The sequence below is a fragment of the Ictalurus furcatus genome, chromosome 9 (genome assembly GCF_023375685.1).
Source record: "Ictalurus furcatus strain D&B chromosome 9, Billie_1.0, whole genome shotgun sequence".
Lineage (NCBI taxonomy): Eukaryota > Metazoa > Chordata > Actinopteri > Siluriformes > Ictaluridae > Ictalurus > Ictalurus furcatus.
Genome location: NC_071263.1, coordinates 13,200,292 through 13,216,870, shown reverse-complemented (window position 1 = coordinate 13,216,870; position 16,579 = coordinate 13,200,292). Strand labels below are relative to the sequence as shown.

At 42.6% G+C, this 16,579-nt stretch overlaps 1 protein-coding gene across 6 annotated transcripts in view; it reads left to right on the top strand.

The window, feature by feature from the left end:
• dtnbb (dystrobrevin, beta b) overlaps nucleotides 1-16,115 on the top strand; it is a 33,917-nt gene extending 17,802 nt beyond the window's left edge. For 2 of the 6 annotated variants that reach the window (XM_053633380.1, XM_053633378.1), the window contains exons 11-19: nucleotides 8,813-8,906; nucleotides 9,189-9,274; nucleotides 9,727-9,840; nucleotides 10,306-10,402; nucleotides 10,584-10,601; nucleotides 11,480-11,639; nucleotides 11,765-11,854; nucleotides 12,225-12,278; nucleotides 15,353-16,115. In XM_053633380.1, the coding sequence (XP_053489355.1) occupies nucleotides 8,813-8,906; nucleotides 9,189-9,274; nucleotides 9,727-9,840; nucleotides 10,306-10,402; nucleotides 10,584-10,601; nucleotides 11,480-11,639; nucleotides 11,765-11,854; nucleotides 12,225-12,278; nucleotides 15,353-15,402 (763 nt within the window). In that variant the 3' untranslated portion in view covers nucleotides 15,403-16,115. Of the gene's footprint in view, nucleotides 1-3,794; nucleotides 3,870-8,812; nucleotides 8,907-9,188; nucleotides 9,275-9,726; nucleotides 9,841-10,305; nucleotides 10,403-10,583; nucleotides 10,602-11,479; nucleotides 11,640-11,764; nucleotides 11,855-12,224; nucleotides 12,279-15,352 lie in introns of all 6 variants that reach the window. The other 4 variants (XM_053633383.1, XM_053633379.1, XM_053633382.1 and 1 more) reach the window with 4 other exon arrangements.
• Nucleotides 16,116-16,579: the final 464 nt, after the last annotated feature.

Below are 16,579 nucleotides of genomic sequence, written 5' to 3'. Positions count from 1 at the left end.
GTAATATGTGTATGAAAGTATGGGGGCACAGTGGCTCAGTGGTTAGCACACTTGCCTCGCACCTCCAGGGTTGGGGGTTTGGTTCCCCCCTCCACTGTGTGTGTGGAGTACCCTCTGGGTACTCTGGTTTCCACCCCCAGTCAAAGACATGCATTGTAGGCATTTCAAATTGTCCGTAGCGTGTGAAGGGGTAAATCCACGAGTTACTGGGATAGGCTCCAGGCTCCACCGTGACCCTGTGTAGGATAAGTGGTACTCAAAATGGATGGATGGATGTCTATGAAAGTGTGGCATGGTGGTGCAGTGGGTAGTGTTCTTAAATCTCCAGAATTCCAGTTCAATCCTGAGCCCAGGCTGCTGTCTGTGTGGGTTTCCTCTGGATTCTCCGGGTTCTTGCACCTCCACAAAAACTTGCTAGTAGGTCAGTTGGCTATTCCACACTGCCCCCAAAGAATGTGAAAGTCTATTCCTGGGAATTTAAATTTTAATGGCATTGGATATTACATCCACAGGTGTATTCCTGCCTCATGCTCATTATTCCTGGGATAGGCACCGGATCCGCTATGGCCCTGTGCAGGATAAAGAGGTTACTGAAGATGAATGAATGTCTATGAATAGCAACACACTGCATCTACTACACAAAGTAGATTGAATTAGAATAAGTAGAATTAGTCAAATAAATTATCATTCAAATTGTTGTAATTTTTTTTATAATATTAAGGTCTCTTCCTGGTCCAAACATCTTGAAAATACTATTACGTTTAAGCTAATGCACCAAAATATGTGTGCAGTGAACATCTGCATTTTTTGTATTGTTTATTACAGCTGTGTGTAGTCTAGCCGAAGTGCAGCAGTGATGATGCTGAGTTACATACCGTATGTCCTGATGTGAGCCCATGCACTGTGCAGCAGTTTGCTCAGAGGTGAAATGCTGAACACAGTACACTGCTCGTCGATCTTTATTTTGATGAGGACTTTTCCGCTCCATATTTCCCCAGCTCTATCAGGCAGCACTCACTTCACTTTAATTATCTGCGCGAATAGAAACGCCATTCGATATTGTGGATGTGACCTCATAAAAAATGTGAGAATAATTTTGGCTTGCCCTCTACTAAGGGCAGACATCTTGAAGAATCTGAAATATACACGTACGAGTGACTCGGTTTAGTTCGGCCTGCGTGGAATATGTGAATCGTTTGAAAGAAGAATATAACAAATCAGAGACGACCTTTTGTGTCGGCCTCATGGCTAATCCTCCGTCTACGGAGAGAGATAGAAACTGGTTGTGATTGTACACAGTGGAACTGGCCTTTTTGCTCTGTGACACAGCGTCATTCATAACATCACTCCAGCTCATAGCCTTGTTGGACAGTGAAAACATTAACTTTAATGAGGCACTGTGGGAGCTTCTTCATACAGCATGGCACACACGAAACTTTGGGGAAAAGACATTACATGGTAGACAGGATGCCTGTATAAATCTTACTCAAAGGAAAAATGCAATAGAAAAATGTTCACCTTATTGTCAGGAGATTGTGAGATTAAATCCTTTCCTGTGGAGTAGCATGAGCAGCAGTTCAAAAAGATCCACAATGAGATCTAGCTAGAGAGTGGGACTTGGAAAATGAGTAAATTGGGAGAAAATGGGGTAAAAATCCAAAAAACGAAGGTTTCTTACTGGGTAAAATGTCACCTGGTATTTTTCCAGTCTACAACTGTCCAGTTTTGTGAGCCTGGGCCCACTGTAGCCTCAGATTCCTGCTCTTGACTTGGAGTGAAGTGGAGTGGAATCGATGTGGTGTTCTGCTGTTGTAGAACACCTACATCAAAGTTTCATGTCTTCCATGTGCTTTCCTTCTCACCAGAGTAGTGAAGATTGGTGTTGGTTCTTTGGCTGTAGTAGCTCATTGTTTAAGACGTTGGATTAATAATTGGAAGGTTGCGAGTTCAACTCCCAGCACTGCCAAGCTGTCACTGTTGGGCCCTTGAGCAAGGCCTTTACCCCTCAAACTGTTGTATAGATGAGATAAATGTAAGTCCCTGTGGATAAGGCCATCTGCCAAATGCTGTAAATGTAAATTTGAGTATCCTTTCTGTCCACTCATACCAGTCTGACCATTCTTCTCTGACTGATCTCATTAACAAGGCTTTCAACCTGCAGATCTGCTGCTCACGGGTTGTCTTTTGCACCATTCTGTGTAAACTGTGGAAATACTCAAAGCAGTCCATCTGGTGCCAACAACCATCCCGCGGTCAAGGCACTGAGATCATTAGATGTGAACATTAACTGAAGCTCTTGACCTGTATCTGCATGATTTATGCAGCGCTGCTGGCACATGGCTGGTGTGTGTGTGTGTGTGTGTGTGTGTGTGTGTGTGTACGCATGCACGTGCATTGGTATTCATAACCCATGAATCGTGCAGAGAAAATGGGAAAGACAGTTAGATGTGTAGAGAGTGGGGTTGACAGAGAGAGAGAGAAAGAGAGAAAGTAAGAGAGAACGCACGCATCTGGATCATCACTGGGTCATGTGACTGCCGGGTTTCCTTGGAGACAGCAGCAATGTTGTGCATTCAGATTCTAGTTCAGTTGAGCGGAGGGCAGGACAGAAGAGGCAGCTGGCCTCTGGATGTGTGTCAGAGCTAAACAAACAGGTGCTCCATCCGCTACGCGAGGTGAGTTATTCCATACAAACGCATTTGTCATTTTGTTCTCGGTCAATGAGTGTGGTCTTGAAAATTGTAATGACAGTAGAAAGTTGAGATTGCCGCTGAAGGTACCCACATTGTGTTGTATTTCCGATCTGACGCTACTAAGACAATGCCAGCCACTTAAATCAATTCCTGGCACATGGAGCTCTTTCTTTGCATTTATTTTTTTATTTGTTTGCCTAATGCATTGTATAATCTCGAGAGAAAACTGAAATCGATATGATCAAACAAGACTTTAGTGACCTTTACAAAACGAGAAAGTGCTTGTTTTCATTTAAGGTTTAGTTATGTCTCAGAAAACAGCAGCGTAATAATCGCATTATAAGACAATTTAAGGCAGGGGTAGATTGTTTTGAGATTTCGGATCCCCCCTTTTTTATAGTGCTATGCAAAAACTGGGCGAACATACACGTGGGTTGGTGAGAGAGAGAGAGGGAGAGGGAGCGAGAGCGAAAAGAAGCAAATATGCGGAGAAAGCAAGCTTGAAGCAAAAGCACAGCTTGAGCTGAGAAGTTCGGATTTACCTAGTCAAGGTGACATTGGTGGCAGTGATTGATCAGAGATGTGGTGTCTCAACGGTTAAGGCTCTGGGCCACCACTCAGAAGGTCATGAGTGTGTGTGTGTGTGTGTGTTTGTGTGTGAGGTCTGACAAGCATTTGGTTCCCAGTCCATAATACAGTTTATCCCCATTTTCTGCAACGTCACCTCCGCTTCTCTTGTCTTTTCTCCATTTTCTCAAACTCCAGCTCTAATTAGAATTCTTACAGACCCCCTTTTTCTCCTCGTTAACTGTTAATTAGATTTGGGCAAATAGCATTAAATTAAAATGTCACTTTCTTGAAGGCAATTACCGTGAGGATGCCTTTACATGTGGCCTGTTCCAGCACAGTGTAGAGCACTTTGATGGCTCATCCTCTGAAAGCTCACTGTTAGTGTTTTCTGCTTGTGAACCCCACACGCGCACACACACGCGCACGCACACACATGCACACGCACACACACCCAGGTAGGCTGCTGATAGGAGACAGGTTGGCAGCCCCAGCTCTGTGGCCATGCTTGACTTGAACTTTATAATTTTGCAGTCAGCTGAAGCCAGTGTCCATCAACATGAACGATACAGTTCTTGTGTCCTCTGGGGCCCCCACGCCCACCACAAGGTAAGCACTTAACCCAGGTTTCCATCTGCATGCTGTTGTGTTGAAGCCACTCTGTCGTAAGTCTGTTCTTTAAAACTAGCTTGCTTTGAAGTCTGTAGAGCAAGTGAGTGATAAACGTCTTGGATTCTGTCAGTTTGATTTACCGCTAAGCTATATATGTTTGCCCACCTAAGCCAGATGAGCTGAAGCATTGAAGGGGGAAATTGACTCACCTTTTTAAATCCCGGTGCATTTTGAAAGCTGGGATCTCTCCAGGCGATAAGGGAGATATAAGCACTCAGGATGAGAACCTTATCTCAGAAATGGGGTTCATCAAGTTATGTGATTCAGCGCTTTCCTGTCCCTCGTCCCACGGTGCACACACTCAGCGTTGTCTGGATATCACCGGCTTAAACGGTAATATGAGATGAAATAGCTTGTAAGATTTTAATAACTGAAAACTATGAGGTGGATTTGGATGATATTGTAATGTATTGCATTACAGACCCTTTTCCAGGGCATAATTCAGAAACCTCCATCACTGGATTTAAGGATTATCCCTTTCTTATCTATGACTCCACACCCCAGCATGGCTTACTCTACTTTACATTTGATGAAGGACTTTGACACAAAAAGTAGCATGTGATCTATTTATACATAGTTAGTACCACTATTATAGGAGTGCTGTAGTGGAAGGTTTGTCAATGCATCAGAATTTGAAGTGTCACGACTGCAAAAAAAATCTGAATGGACCAGATGTGATGCACGGCGCCTGAAGAAGGAAGAAGCTGCTCATATGCAAGCAGTGCTATAAATAGCTTGGCATGGACTGAGGCAACGGGAGAGGGTTTGGAGGAGGGGTGGCACGGGTAAACACTTCATCCGACACAAGAGCTTCACTGCAAGGATTAAAGTCTGGTTAGGATCGACTTGTTAGTCAAGTCTCTGCAAGCGAACAGTTGATAACTTCACGAAAACCGGCTTCATGTTAAAACTATAAGGAATTTACTGAATTGCACTTTTTGACCATGTAGTACACAGTTATAGAAGGGAATTATATATAATCGCACAGTTGTCACCCGGATGAGGAAGGGTTCCCTTTTGAGTCTGGTTCCTCTCGTGGATTTCTTCCTCTTGTCGTCTCAGGGAGTTTTTCCATGCCACCGTCGCCTCTGGCTTGCTCATTAGGGACATATTTATACATTTTAAATTTCTATCCTGAATTTGTGTGAAGCTGCTTTGTGACAATGTCCATTGTTAAAGTCAAGTCAAGTGGGTTTTTATTGTCATTGCTCTGTATAGCGTGTATAGATTGGAACAAAATGTCGTTTCTTCGGGACCACGGTGCAACACAGAACAGTACACAAGACTACATAAAGCGCAAATACACAGCAGTGTAAGATTAGTGCAAGACACTCGTAACATACACAGAACAGAATACGTACGCAGGACAATAAGTACAAAGGACAATAAATACACAGGACAATACATACACAGGACAGTAATTATGCAGGACAATACGTACGCAGGCCAATACTTACAAAGGACAATAAATACACAGGACAATACATACGCAGGACAATAATTATGCAGGACAATAAATATGCAGGACAATACGTATGCAGGCCAATACTTACAAAGGACAATAAGTACGCAGGCCAATACGTACGCAGGACAATAAGTATGCAGGCCAATATGTACGCAGGACAATACGTACGCAGGACAATAAGTACGCAGGACATATTGTGTAATGTAGCAGCACAAGTATAGCAGCAATATTGGCAGCAAAAAGGAGTTCCATAATATAAAAGTGACTGATTCAACTTTGTAAAGTGCGATGTGCAGTGGTACTGAATCATACTGGGTTAGGTGTTCGACTAACCCAGGTGAGCATTGGGACACAGCAGGGTGTGGGTAATCTGACTGACTCAGAGAAGAAACTGTTGCGGAGCGCTATACAAATAAAATTGAGTTGACTTGAATTGACCTCCGGCACTGAGAAACTGAGAAACACTGCAAATTATGATGAGTGTGTTAATGCATAGGGGTTGTAACCCACGTACCACAGCGCACTGCTGGCTACGCTTGAGGCTCCAATCTGCCACTCTGATGCCCTTAGACTCGACACTGTAGCCTTCTGAGTCACGCTCTGTTTGGGTATGTGTGAGGTCAGCTGCTGGCAGCGGTTTGGACCAGAGGGCAAGTGGTAGAGGAATGGACAATTATTTTCCACCAAATTATGGTTGCGCTGTTGCTCAGTGGAGCCTGCCAAAAACATGATGCTTCCTTTCAGCCTGACTGAAGGTTGTAGGGACGTTTATGACAGCTTTTCGATACTTTGATGTGATCGCGTTTGGGAAGGACCTGCTTTGATTGACGATGTCTGGCTCACGCTAAGATGTAGCTAACTTCAAAATAGACGAGGAGTCTTGTCTGAACTAAAAATTGTGAAGGTCTAGTTTCATAAAATGAATAGCTTACAAAGGTCGGATTAAGCAAGGAACATGACTGAACGCTGACAGCAGCTACTGTTTAATGCTTAATCATTAGTTCATTGCTCTGATTAAGACTCGTTGATTTAAAGTGTTTTGTTTCATAGTGGCACTTCACAGCCTCTCAACAGATGAGATATATCCGTTTTGAACTTCATGAAGGGAGAATAAACGCATACTGTCCAAGCTTCATTAAACAATCTGTTTTCATCCTTGACTCTTTCTTTCTTTCTTTCTTTCTATCTTCATGTCTGTGAAGATTCTTCTCTTTCTCTATGAGCGTCTTGTGATTGAAAAGCATGTGATTGGCTAAGCCACAGCAGTGGATCTGCTACACAATCCACGGTGGTTCATGTTTAGAAGACTGTGGTGACCGAGTGAACCATGGCCAGTTTTTTCATACGTTTATCTCATTTGCAATAGTATATTTTTCAGTTTGGGCCAATAAAACGCTTTGCCGGGTCAGCATTTGTGCGACGGTCCAAACCCTGGTGTAGTAATAACATTAACCCCTTGCAGGGTTATGGATGTGATTTCACTTTCAGTAATAGCTTGTTGTTTGTCTTTTCTGGGTTTTAACAGCATAAATCAATACCCTTCACAACACTGAATATCACTGTCATAAAAAAAAAACAAAAAAACAAAAAAAAAAACACTTCTATGTACTGGCAGAGTCCATAATGTTCAGGAAAAAAAAAGCTCCTGGTGGTGAAAGGAATGCATTTCTCTCTGTGCCTCCATGTCTGTAATAACGCGTGTAATAGTTCAGCCTTGTGCAGGGAGGTGTTGAAGCCAGACACATGGACAGGAAAGTGAGCCATTTTTGCTGACACTGCACGCTCACTTTCTTGCATCCTCCCTAAACACTCAAGGACAAATGACGCTGCATGCAATTTATTGTCAGCTGGGTCATGCCTAGTCATGCTGGCAGTGTGTAAATAACCGTACGCGTTTGTACCAGATGAGTTTTTAATTATGTGTTAAGTGAGTATCGAGCAGCTGCTGGATATGAAATTATATTCTGCACTGTTTTGGCACCGCAGCATGTGCAGCTCTGAAATATTGCGTTTTGCAGATATGATTTATTATTTTTTTTAACTGGAGCCTTGTTGAAAATCCGATTGAATTCATTCTCTAATTAGGTGAAAAGAGGTAAATGTTAGTGGGGGGGAATTTGTAATTGAGCTTTAATAGATGGAAGATTTTTATTTATTTATTTTTTTGCAGGATGTGCCTTTATTCCTGCAATGAAGCTCTGTAGCGTTAGCAGAATTCCAGCACATCGTCCTCCAGCTGGCACTTGGAGGAGGAATCATAAATACCATGTGTCTCGAAGAGGCTCTTGGCACACAGTAGCATTTTTAATGAACCACGTGTGACATAGTACGATCAGGGAGATCACACTGACAGGATCATTTTGACAGACACAGCTTTCTGTAAAGCTCTTCACTTGCTTACAGAAGGAATAGCTTGTCTTGTATATATTTATGGTGTTTATGACGTTAAGTACAGAGGTTCCTGGCCTATAGTATTCATGTACACATACACATACACACTCACTGTTGACTCATTGGAGGTCATTTAATGAGGATGGGAAGCATATGCTCCATCATCTGTTCGTGTCATATGCCAAATCTTATTGTATGAGACATACACCACAATGCGCCTTACTGTAATGATGCAATACAGTGTGACATGATCTGCACAGAGGAGAAAAAAACAACGTATTATGAAGAATATACAAATATAGAATAAAGAATATAAAAAGGTAGAACGATCGAATCACTCCTAGAAATCTGTGGGATAGCTCTGCAGTGAATGATGAGACTCAAGACCCTCTTAAAAAGATCTGTCTTAATGAAGGAGTTTAGAGTGGAAAAAAAAAAAACCCACAAGCCTCCCTGTTCTGTGTGTGAGTTTGTGACTTAGCGAGCCTACACAAGGGTTTTTCAAATGTAAGGGTTTTACTTTTCTGAAGGTTCTACAAAAAGATGAAACCTTTTTGTTGTTGTTGTTTTTAAAGCATAGGAACTATATAAGATGGTCATGAGTGTTTCTATGTGTGTGATTGTCCAGCTTTTTTGTATATGTGTGTGTTTTTTCTGTACTGCAATGTTGCCAAATTCTCAGAAAGAAAGGGGATTAAACTGTACCATTCCTGGTTCCCGCAGTGGTATGTACACTTTTTGCACCTTTAGGATGTATCTCTTACCTAGAAATGTGCATAGAGTGCACCTTTAAGTGCAGCTTTACTTTAAAAGTGAATTACAGTCCAGTTATGTACTTGTAAAGTTATGTAAATCTTTTTTAAAGGTACATTATATTGATATTTCCAGATTAAAGATACATATTAAAAGATACGATGCCAAGAAAGGATACAGTTTAGTACCCTTTTTTTTCCCTTCTGAGAGTCCATTGATAAGCTGTAGTTCACTAAGTGCATACTTGGCATCTCTCTCTCTCTCTGGACAGCACCACTCTGGAGAGTCCCAGCAGGCTGGATGAGGAGCACCGTCTTATTGCTCGCTACGCTGCCCGTCTGGCAGCTGAAGCCAGCAATTCTACAGTGAGTATGCATTAACACACACACACACACACACACACACACACAACCTAGATGTAATATCTCTATCCTCTGCAATATGTACCACCTGCAATAATAGCACTCCCAACGGTGCAGAAATTGAGAATGAATAACACATTGGACACATTTATTCCACCGATATTTGAACTCATGTGCCCGCTCTGCCATTTTTGCCCGTGTGATATCATTACCTCTCTAGCAGCGTTGATGTAATGGCTTGGTTTTATGTGTCCCTAATTTTTACTCTCAATCATTGTTTCACAGCAGTGTCCCCCCACCGACCTGAGCTTCAACTTTGATGCGAACAAGCAACAGAGGCAACTCATTGCTGAGCTGGAGAACAAAAATAGGTGACTTTCATGCTATATTGATTTGTAATCATATCACGAATAAGCTTTAATGAATGCTGTGACCTAAAGTTATTTGGCACGTCATTCGATATGCAGTGGGACTCCAGAGAAAAATGTATGCTGATTAAGGCATTATGTCTGGGTAAAGTATATACAATCATTAGACTGCGTTACTAAGTTTCATTTTTAATTGACAGGGTGTCCGAAAAGTCAGGAACCAGTGAGAGTAAGACGACATATACTTAAGTTTGCGTTTAATATTTACAACATATGCTCTACATGTTCACCCTTACACTTGTGCAACATATTCGGAGTGACATATTTCCTCAACCTATTCTCATTGATTCCTGACTCTTCGCACCCTATAGTTTTAGTTTGTGTTTGATTTTATGGTACTGCGTATTCTGTATTAATTATAGTATGTTCTATATTGTGGTGTGATGGGGATACAGGGAGATCCTTCAGGAAATCCAGCGGCTGCGTCTGGAACATGAGCAAGCCTCTCAGCCCACACCAGAGAAAGCTCAACAGAACCCCACACTCCTTGCGGAATTACGACTGCTCCGGTACGTACACACACACACACACACACACACACACACACACACACACATTTGCATCTACATACATTCAAAATGTGCACACAAAATAAAAGCATTTATACTCAGCTGAAAACCGAGCTCTGCATTTCAAGACTTAAATAAGCCAATCAGAAACAATGGAAATTGTGACATACCAGATCCTTGCTGCAGAAGGTTCGCTGAGAGGGAATATACTTTATACCCTATGGCCAGATTTCAACTAAAGTACCGCTTATAGACACCAGAGGGTGTCCAGGAGTCGAAATAGTGGTTCTTCAGTCATGTTCCTGGTGTATACAGTGTCTACAGTCTTGGGAACACATGCTGTAGTTTCTTTAGGAAAGAATTGGTCTGTGGCCCAGTAAAAGGGGAAGAGATTACTCATGTACAAAGAAAAACAAATTTGATCCATTTAGGGCCAGTCATGTTATTGTGTGTATTTTTGGTCAGGCACAGAAAAGACGAGCTGGAAAAGCGCATGTCAGCGCTGCAGGAGAGCAGGCGAGAGTTGATGGTCCAGTTGGAAGGTCTCATGAGACTGCTAAAGGTATAACTTGTTTTAGTAGTGCTCCTTCTGTAAATATGTCTTTATTAGAGTACTCTGTGGGCTATTGGCTGTTCTTTCATTCTGCTCTCTCTTTCTCTTTTCTCTCTCTCTCTCTCTCTCTCTCTCTTTCATTCATGAATCTGTATTCTCTCACTGCTCCTTTTTTTCTGCTGGCTGACAGGATGAAGAGCAGAAGGGTGTAAGTGTTCCTGACTTCCTGACTTACATGATTGTTAATTCAAAGAGCTTGTGGCAGTCCCTCAGCATTGTACATTAACATGTGTAAAGTGTAAAGAGCTGGCTTTTTTTTTTTCCAGAATCAACAGGTCATAAAGAAGAATAACACGGGCTATGAAACCAGGCATCTTACATTTAGTTACTTTTCTGCGACTAAACAAAGTCAGACTAAACCAACTCTTAGTAGTTCATATGCAGCATGTCCTAATTAAAGCACATTCATTTCACACAACCGAAGTACCCTGAGTACCCTCTAATGCTGGGGAGGCTTATCAAGTCTATCGTAAGTAAAGTAGAGCATTTCCGCAGGTGTCCTTTTAGTTATAAGACAATGTGCCGCCTAAGCTAGGTCCCTTAGCTTTATTCCCGTGCTTGGCAGAGGGCAGGCTGACCCATGCATATCCCTGCCAAATATCAGAGACGTGCTTGCCTTTCATGTGAGCTAACCACCTCGCTTCTAATGTGACTGCAGTCTGGCTGGCCATCTGCTGCCTGGCTGTGTGCCACGGCCCCTGGGCCCTGCACCAGTCCGTGGGACACAGTACCCCTTTTCTTCATCTACCTCTCCATTTGCCTGCTCTTCTAATGGCACACACATGGTTCTCTGTGAGTGTGAGGCCAAATAAGGTGTACTGAGAACGTATACCACTGGAGCAGGCTTGAGGTTTAATGTAGATCATATGTCTGTAGGTGCGTTAGCACTGATATTATCGTCTGTGTGTTGGCTAGCAGATTGAAAGGACTGGTGTGTGTCTATGAGGAGTCAGGTTGCTACTCATCCAGAGGGAGATCTGCTTCCTGTTCCCTTGCTGGCAGTTTAACCCAGTTTTTCTGCTACAGGCTCAGACTGGGGGCTCACCCCACTCCTCACCCAGCCACAGTGCCAGTTGCACCATGCCCATGCCCATCCGCTCCACCTCCGCCGGCTCCACACCTACTCACACACCACAGGACTGCCTGGCTGGTGTCAGTGACGATGTACTGGATGCCTTCTCTCAGGGTAAGACATCCCTGATACATGCAACAAACAAATTACAATCGCAAGGCCCTTGAAAACCACTGATATGGGGAAAACTATAAAGAAAAGTCTATTCAAACAAAAGCCTCACCACTTGTCTGTTTCAGGTGTACCTAGAAATCTCCGTAACGACCTTTTGGTAGCTGCGGACTCAATCACAAATACCATGTCGTCGTTGGTTAAAGAGCTCCACTCAGGTATTGCACTGTTTGTGATGTATTGATTACATTACATTACAAAGACCTGGAAAGAATTTTGGTCCTGTTCTAAAGGGCAGTTCTGTGATATTATAACCCTTTAACCTCGTGGCTTGTTATTCACTTAACAATGTTCAACCATATTATCCACTAACTACCATGAATTCCGTAATAAGTGTGGTGAAACTAATAGAAAAGGTATATAGTTCCGAGAGTGAACAATGAACAATGAAGTTCTGGGAATTTAAGGGGGTTAAATGATGGGATTTGAGTGGAATGCATCTTAATGTATTGTGACTCATTATTGTGATATGTTATTATAATATTGTATGTAGGTTATCAATGTTAGGTTATATGTTTAACTTTACAGTTGATGATGGTCTGGAAGACGAGGAGGTGAACATGAGGAACGGAAGGGAAAAAGGTTAGTTACCCTCGTCATTATTTTTTTTTTGTCACATTTATATTTCCTTGTCTTCAAACACCAGCATCCTTTGTGATTCCTTTACTTTGCTCACTGAATGAATTTATGGCTCGCTAGTTACGTATGTAACTGTGATTCTGTGAACCCCAGGTAATTGGGATGCTCCAATCAGAATTTTTGCAGCCGATACCGATTACCGATTTCTTGTCATCGTGATCCCGATCGTCCAAGCTTTATATAAGTGATATGTAAGCTTTCTGTTAACCTTTTTTTTCAGATAAGGTAATAGCAAAAATGTTGCCTTGGTTATATTATTTACAGTAATGTTGTAGATTGTTGTTTTAATTGTGAATCAAATAAATAAGCCCAACAAATATTCATTTTACAATGAACATTTTAATAGGCCTTTAAAAATACACGGCAATTGGCAAATTTTTCATTGTTTCTTGAGACCTCGTAATAATTCCACACTGGTGATGACATAACTGCAGCTCTAAAGCTTAACGTCATGATGTGTTTTACGTCCTCATATGTTACGTCATCAAATTGCGAACGGCACGTGAGATCGGCCAAATTTAGAGACTACCGATTGAGTGATAGGATGTGATTATCGGCCAATTAGCAGCCGATTTATCGGAGCATCCCTACCAGGTAACTGCCAAGGGGCGGTGAGATTCATCTGGATACTCTCTTGTGTATATGCAAACATATGCCGAGAACTTCCAACAAAGTCATGTAGTGATGCAGAACGGAGTACTTACAGTAAATATTACCGTCATAAAGGCAGAACCTTTTCGTTGAGTCATTGAACCACAGTTACATATGGAACTAGCATTCTGTTTCACCCCTGCAAACAACAGTGAGAATCACAAACGCCAACAATGTCATGAGGAACAGGACTTCCCTCAGGAAGGGAGGGGCAATCTTACCTTTGTAGATTATGGAGAATGTGCATATTGATGCCCAGGTAGTAGCAGCACAGACTTCTAATGCCCATGAGGAGGTGACATTCCTTGCAGAGTGGCATGTCACAGTAGGGCATGGCATGACCTGTCTGTAGGTCATGGTGAAGATTTCTGTCAACCGGTGTTTCTTCCGTGGCAGATGAGCAGATGGTTTGAGGATTGGATGGCCACCAGCCAGTCTAGATAATACCATAGGGTGTCCTCTACAAGTTTGCATTCATGGAAAGTTGGGTGATGTGATATTGTGCCAAAAAGTCACCCGAGACTTACCTGGCCACTAACACATCCAAGGCAGGCTTATCACCAGAGCATGCAATACCCCAACTCTTGTTACTGAAGTGATCACTTTTTGGGGTGAGGAGTCCACACCAGGCTCTTAGGGAACTTTAGTGAATGGAGGTATCTTGCATCTCTCAGAAATTAATAATAATATGCATAATAAATGCATAATAAGCATACGAGCCTCCAAAATGATGCCATCCATGGCGTTATGGTGTGCTGCGATGACTGCCGCATACACTTTTAGCGTATTTCGGGACTTGCTGTCTAACAGTCCTTGCAGAAAAGTTAGTATCTTGGGCAGTGCACCATATCCAGATGAAGAGATGCTTAAACATTTGTTGAATAGCTTCCACTCAAAGGCGTAAAAGGTCCTGGACTACCAGGCAGTGCCACGGTGATCCCCTGCTAGTGAAAGAAGTAGTCGAAGCCATTTTGGCCATTTCAGGACCATGACTAGGACACTGTGTCCTGGTTGCTGAATTCTGCTGAAAGTGAGCAATAAAGAAGCAAAGGCAAATAATAGATGGTGAAGCCAGTCATGGACAACACATCTTGCCAAAGCGGTCTATTTAACTCTGCCAGGGAGAACCACAATTGGCGAAACGGTGCACCTGTGCCTCTGCAATCTGGTTTGCGATTTATTGGTATAAACACCACTCTCCTGGATCTACGCATGTTCTTGAAAGTGTATCCTCTGCACCGTTGTGTGGTTTGAGGACGCATAAAGTGTGGATTGGCCCACCAGAGAGGATTCTGTGCAAGATGGAAATACCTTGTTCCATCCTTAATTCCTTCTTCAGATATTGCTGATACTGGAGTTGAACATGGCAGCTCAGTCTTCAATTCCAGCCAAGCTACGTCTGCCGAACATTGAGTGCGAGGTATGTCTGAGTCAGACACTGCATCCTTACAACTGTCAAAGGTGTGAGCTCATAGCTGGTGTCCATCTTCAGCTTCTAAGGGGTTCAGACACCATCTGCACAAGCGCAGCATGGCTCCTTTGGCTAACCACTCTGTGTAGTATGAAATAGAAGTGGATGAGTGGAGGCACAGTTTTGGGGGACTGGATACCCGTAGCTTTGTGTGTAGACACATGCTGGTAAGTGAATATTGTGTACATGTTTTACCAACATGTGTACAAAGTAGAAAGAGACACTTTGGGCGGCTGTGGCTCAGTGGTAGAGTAGGATGTCCACTAATCATAGGGTTGGCGGTTCGATTCCCGGCCCACGTGACTCCACATGCCAAAGGGTAGTTGGGCAAGACACTGAACCCTAAGTTGCTCCCGATGGCTAGTTAGTGCCGTGCATGGCAGCTCTGCTACCATTGGTGTGTGAATGGGTGAATGAGACACAGTGTAAAGGATAAAGCGCTATATAAGTGCAGACCATTTACCATTTAGATAGATCGCCGTATGACAGTGGTATTTTTGTAAATACGCCATTAGTACCTATGTGACTCTCTTGTCACAAGAAGGTACATAGATGATGCTCACCTCTCCTGGTGATTAAGAGGGGTGTAATAAAACCAACTTTAGTAAAACAAAACCAATAAGACAGTGGAATAAAGTAACACCAAGGCACATTTAGCTCTAATATTTAGCATAGACTGGCTTATTTTTCCTCAACTGATAGTATTTGATGGCAGATGTTTCTAGAAGAGTCTGAGTAAAACAGTATGGAACTTTGCATGTGAGTATAACTGATAAAAACACTCAATAGTTGTATCTGCACGTCCCAAAAGTCTGACCCAACACTGCCTGTGTCTGGAATGTTCTTTAAGCAATGAGTGGTCACAATCCCTAACCTTAGTCTGTGTTTTGTCCAGTGTCAGCACAGAGGCATTATGGGAACAGGCACTCCACCCCTTCGTTCTAAATGTCTGGATGTGACTGGCGAGAACCAGCGACAGCAAAACCCTTCCTGGCATTAGCACATAAAGTAATGCATGCTCTTCCCAGCCAGGTTTCACTATGTGAAATGAACACTTCATCACATTTTGCAGAGAGCAAGCTGTATCTACTAAGGAGAATATAAATATATATAGCGCTATATGTCTATCTGTATAAATCTGTTGTAATTATGTAACATTTTCATTCATGTCTGCAAAGGAATGGCTTGTTTGTGCTTCGTCACATCCAAAACTTTATTGATTTCAGTCTCAAAAACGGTCACACTGTGCATAGTCGGTGTAAACACTGGGAACAACTCCCTGATCTCAGCTGCAGCTCTTTCCTATAGGTGTCCTCCTCAGATAACGATTTTGTAGAGTTAGTGATAATGTTTTGTTTGTGTTGTTTGATTTTTGCATGACGTTTATAACGGGAGGACCCTTGTCGTTGACCTGCATGTGGCGTTTATTTCGACTGAAGTGTGGGAGTCCATCCTCGCACCCACTCTGATTATGTTCATCAAAACTGCTGCTAGCCCATGATAAAGCACTAGGTCAGAGCTGTCTTATAAAGCCAGGTGTTTGTCAGGTAATCTCTGTGGGGATGCTACTTTTAATCATTTGTTCCTGTATGTCGGTATATGTTTTAATTCCATCTTTATATTGTACATCCCTCGAAAGCCTTCCAGTTGCTTCTCAGTCAAATAGATCCAAATGTCAGTGCATTCAAAATGCAGTCTGTTTAAAAGAGTATAAAAGGGTTTAAGGGGAAAGACGTAGATGTATCTGTATACCAGTTTAGAGGACGCATTCTGTTGGAGTGCACATGTCTTTCTGTTACAGTCACTTCAAAAGCTTTGTAGTCAGTAGTCATGCTCTAAATAAGTGAAACTGGTGCTCAGGGACTAGGGATAGTTGCAAAGATTGTGAACAAATGCATGGCATTGACTTCAGCCCAATGAGGTTTGCAGATCAAAGATTAGCACAGACCATAAAATCTTTACAGATTGGCCAATGGTAGTCACCAGAGCTATTGCAGGAAGTTCCTTCTGGACTGTGTGAGAGAACATGGAATGTGTAGTGGTGAGATAGAGGAAATATTTGAAGAGGCGGGTGTGGGGGGGGGGGGGTTCAGGGTGAGGTGGTTAGGCTTAGGGGCTGTGC